The following is a 5030-nucleotide window of genomic DNA, read 5'->3' as shown; positions in this document are numbered from 1 at the left end:
GCCGTGTACAGAAAACTTGAGATCAAATATGGGAACTGGACCTGGACCCTCAGGAACAACTTGTTGACCATTGAGAGCCAGCTTCATACCAAAATTGAAAATGGAAAACTTGACAAGGTTGAGCTCAGCCATCTTGTTAAAGAAATGAGCAAAACGTATGAAAAAGTCAAGAAAGAAATGACAAAGTACTTTAAGGACAACAGAGACAAAGAAATGCTGGTTCAGTGGCAAAACCGATTCGAACAGAAGATCAAAGAGTTTCATGATGAAGCAGTGAAAGAAGTGAAACGAAAGCTGGATGAAGTTATCCAGCAGAAGAAGGCTTGTAAAAAGCTGGATGATAAGAAGACAGAGTTTGAAAACAAGCTGCTGCAAAAGAGCAAAGAGCTGGCTCATGAGTTAAAAGACAAGGCAACAGATGAAAAGGAACTGAAGAAGCAGTTTGACTCACTTTGGAGCCACTTGGTTACTGAGTTAACTGCAGATACAAAACCCATTGAGGACATCAACCTGGAAGAAGAACAATTTAGAATCCTTCAACAGCTCGGTTTTGAATGGCCTCTCATAGATGAATGCAAAAGCACTGGTGGTTACAAAGAGATGCCAACAATTGGAAATTACTTCAGTTATATAACACAAAAGAAGTTCCAAAACCTCTGTAATGAAAGTGAACAATCTCCAGAAAGTAAGAGGGAAAACAAGGACACACGTAAAAAAGGTTTGGTGGGAGAAACATGGGATTTTTTTAAAAGCCTGCTCATAAGGACCTCAACAACAGAAGGAAAATCAAAGAATGTTCTTGAACATGAAGAACAACAGCTGATCAGATCCTTCATTAATTCTGTTGAACAGCAATCCCTTAAAGCAGTCAAGACCAAACCAGTAGCAACAAGAGGCTACAACTCAACCTACTTGCTAGAAGTGGCTAAAAGCGTTCAAGAGAAAGTGACAGAGTTTGAATCAAAGAAGCCATACACACTGAAGAAGGAGTTCAGAATGGATCTCTCACTGTATGTTTTTGACAGGGCAGCAGGTTGGTTGTCACAGTCTCACAAGGAATACAAAACTAACAACGATGCACACAGCTACTTGGAAGGCAAGAAACCACAATATTACAACATTTTCCAGAGCTTCTGCAAAGGAAACTCATCTGCAGTCGTTTTTGGAGAATTGATTTGTGAAAAACTGAAGGTTTCCATTGTTGAAGCCGTCTGTAACAAGACTGCCATTGATCTCGCTGGAGAGATGAGGTCCCGTGTCCCAGCATTCAATGGGAACAGGCTGGACTTGGAGAAACATGTCCTGAAATCACTTGCAGAGAAAGAGGACTTTGATGGTTTTATCACCTACATCCGGAAGCCAAGGATCCAAGCAGAGACTTTCATAAAAGAAGAAGTAAAGAAGTACATCTTCAAAAAGCAGAAAGATAAAGCACCGAACATACTAGAGACAAATGTTGACAACATCAGTAGGCAGGTCCGTCTAGCTCTATCTGCTGCAACAAGTAAAGTCAAAGAACAGGAAGGAGACATAAACATGTGGGTGGAGGAATTTTCCAGTTTCCTAAAAGATGATCTGACACTTGGTACCATTAGCTGTCAAAACTTCAGGGACATAAACAATTTTGAGTTTCTGAAAGATGAGATAAAGAAAGGCCTTGCTTCCATCATTCAGGAGATGAGGCTCATCNAATATGAGGATCAAACTATGTTCTTGCCTCCTATCGAGATGAGCTGAGCGGTCAGGTGACCTGTCTGAAGGAGAGCGTTGACTCTTGGAATGTGACGATTACAGAAATGTTTCACGAATCAGAATGTGTTTTTCTAGCTGTTGTAATTGTGTCGACTCACTCACAGCTTGAACATTTCATCCAGACTTTTAATAGCGTCTTCTTTAGTGTGGTTGTTCCACTCGTCGGGAATTTGTCCATCACCCTCGAACTTTAAACCATAGTGCTTCTCCAGCTGCTCCTGAAATCGACACACAAACCATTTCCAGTATGGTAGCTTCGATTCATCAGGGGTAATTCTCCAGTTTGCGAACCTTGGTCCAGCAGTTCGGTAATCTTTATAAGGAAAGAGGATTTCTGACTCTCCATCAGGGTAAAACCTGTTGTCACTTGCAACATGTGTTGTGCAGAATTCAATAGACATAATCACTGTGTTTCTGTAGTGCACACCATTCACTGCAGCAGATCGATGAAAAGGGACGCTGTGGTCATCAGGACTGTGATCTTCCAGGGTGTTGGTGCAAACAGCTGCACAGAATGGACACTTGACCCAGCAACACTTACACAGCTGATCAATGAGGATTTGATCAGGTTGCTGCCTGAATTCCTTCATCTTATCCAGTGAGATGAGACTCATCTCCTGAAGGCCTTTCTCTATCTCTTCTTTCAGAAACTCAAAATTGTTTATGTCCCTGAAGTTTTGACAGCTAATGGTACCAAGTGTCAGATCATCCTTTAGGAAACTGGAAAATTCCTCCACCCACATGTTTATGTCTCCTTCCTGTTCTTTGACTTTACTTGTTGCAGCAAATAGAGCTAGACGGACCTGCCTACTGATGTGGTCAACATTTGTCTCTAGTATGTTCTGTGCTTTACCTTTCTGCTGTGTGAAGATGTAATTCTTTACTTCTTCTTTTATGAAAGTTTTTACTTGGATCCTTGGCTGCTGGATGTAGGTGATAAAACCATCAAAGTCCTCTTTCTCTGCAAGTGATTTCAGGACATGTTTCTCCAAGTCCAGCCTGTTCCCACTGAATGCTGGGACACGGGACCTCATCTCTCCAGCGAGATCAGTGGCAGTCTTGTTACAGACGGCTTCAACAATGGAAAACTTCAGTTTTTCACAAATCAATTCTCCAAAAACGACTGCAGATGAGTTTCCTTTGCAGAAGCTTTGGAAAATGTAGTAATATTGTGGTTTCTTGTCTTCCAAGTAGCTGTGTGCATCGTTGTTAGTTTTGTATTTCTTGTGAGACTGTGACAACCAACCTGCTGCCCTGTCAAAAACATACAGTAACAGATCCACTCTGAACTCCTTCTTCAGTGTGTATGTCTTCTCTGATTCAAACTCTGTCACAGACTGTTGAACACTTTTAGCCACTTCTAGCAGGTAGGTTGAGTTGTAGCCTCTTGTTGCTACTGGTTTGGTCTTGACTGCTTTAAGGGATTGCTGTTCAACAGCATGAATGAAGGATCTGATCAGCTGTTGTTCTTCATGTTCAAGAACATTCTTTGATTTTCCTTCTGTTGTTGAGGTCCTGCCCAACAGGTTTTGGGCACGATTTACTACATTTGCCATATAACCTCTTTTGCGTGTGTCCTTTTTTTCGCTCCTACGTTCTGGAGTTTGTTCACTTTCATTACTGAGGTTTTGGAACTTCTTTTGTGTTATATAATCGGAGTAATCCCCAATTTTTGGCATCTCTTTGTAACGACCGGTGCGTTTGGATTCAGCTATGAGAGGCCATTCAAAACTGAGCTGATCAAGGATTTTAAATTGTTCTTCTTCCAGGTTGATGTCCTCAATGGGTTTTGTATTCTTAGTTAACTCAGTAACCCAGTGGCTCCAAACTGAGTCAAACTGCTTCTTCAGTGTCTTTTCATCTGTTGCCTTGTCTTTTAACTCATGAGCCAGCTCTTTGCTCTTTTGCAGCAGCTTGTTTTCAAACTCTGTCTTCTTATCATCCAGCTCTTTACAAGCCTTCTTCTGCTGGATAACTTCATCCAGCTTTCGTTTCACTTCTTTCACTGCTTCATCATGAAACTCTTTGATCTTCTGTTCGAATCGGTTTTGCCACTGAACCAGCATTTCTTTGTCTCTGTTGTCCTTAAAGTACTTTGTCATTTCTTTTTTGACTTCTTCATACGTTTTGCTCATTTCTTTAACAAGATCTCTGAGCTCAACCTTGTCAAGTTTTCCATTTTCAATTTTGGTATGAAGCTGGCTCTCAATGGTCAACAAGTTGTTCCTGAGGGTCCAGGTCCAGTTCCCATATTTGATCTCAAGTTTTCTGTACACGGCAATTTCTCATGTGTTTTTGAAGCTGAAAACAAAGTGTTCGTTCATGAGGGCATTCCACAGGTCCTGGATCTTGGTTTTGAAATGTGACAGAGGGGTCCCGGCACACCGTGAAGCCTTCAAGAGGATGATGTTCTTCAGTTCTTGTACACTCTCACTGTAACCTGGATTTGGAGGAGCCATTGGAGGGCTTCCCTCCCACAGTTGGGCAAAATATTTCACATCTTTCTGCACATCAAATGCAATGACGTCACTGAAGCACTCTGCATTAGAAGCCTCCTCTTTGGCAGCTAGTTCAGTCATCTGGTCCAGTTTTTCTTGCAGACGTCTCTTCCCATCCATGTTTCTCTCTGCAGCTGCAATATCTGTGACATTCTGGTGAACAAACACACAACTAGGAGAAAGTTTAACTTTCTTCATCCTCATGAAAGCCTGAACAACAATCTGCAGAACATCTTGCATCTCAGCTGGATTCTCACCAAAGATGTTGATCAATGTCATGTTTGCCAGACCAACAACAAATGTTGCCAGTTCATTGTCGTGGTTAGAAGTGGCTTTACCTGCTAACTCAAGTGCACGCAGTCCTTCAGTGTCCACCACTAGAATGTAGTCAAACCTGAAGCCCTTCTTGAGCTCCTCTGACACTTTGACCAGCTGCATGAAGGCACCCTTGGTGCACCTGCCGGCACTGACAGCAAACTGCAAACCAAACATGGCATTTAGCATCGTTGACTTTCCACTGCTTTGTATGCCCAAAACTGACAACACAAACACCCTCTGGTCTCCCAGTTTCATGATGACTTCATCTAAAAGAGCAGAGATCCATGTTAAAGGCACGTGACCTGCATCACCGTCCATCAGCTCCATTGGGTGTCCTGATATCATCAGATCTGCTGCCAGCTCAGGGTATCTGGACCAGTTATTCCGTCTACCGGTTTCTGGTTTTTCCTGAGATTTATGGGCTTCGTAGATCTGTCCCATTTCTCGAAACATGTGCTCCAA

General features: G+C 42.3%; 1 protein-coding gene across 1 annotated transcript in view; it reads right to left on the bottom strand.

The window, feature by feature from the left end:
• The window catches only part of LOC103368123 (interferon-induced very large GTPase 1-like), a 24896-nt gene that overhangs the window by 4254 nt on the left and 15612 nt on the right, over positions 1-5030 (bottom strand). Inside the window, 2 exon segments of the mRNA XM_008296380.1 lie at positions 2021-2024; positions 2517-5029. Coding sequence (XP_008294602.1) covers positions 2021-2024; positions 2517-5029 — 2517 coding nt within the window.

Source organism: Stegastes partitus, unplaced genomic scaffold, assembly GCF_000690725.1.
Source record: "Stegastes partitus isolate 25-593 unplaced genomic scaffold, Stegastes_partitus-1.0.2 Scaffold1124, whole genome shotgun sequence".
NCBI classification, from domain to species: domain Eukaryota; kingdom Metazoa; phylum Chordata; class Actinopteri; family Pomacentridae; genus Stegastes; species Stegastes partitus.
Note: the sequence above shows the minus strand (reverse complement) of the source record. Positions and strands in the feature narration are given on the sequence as shown.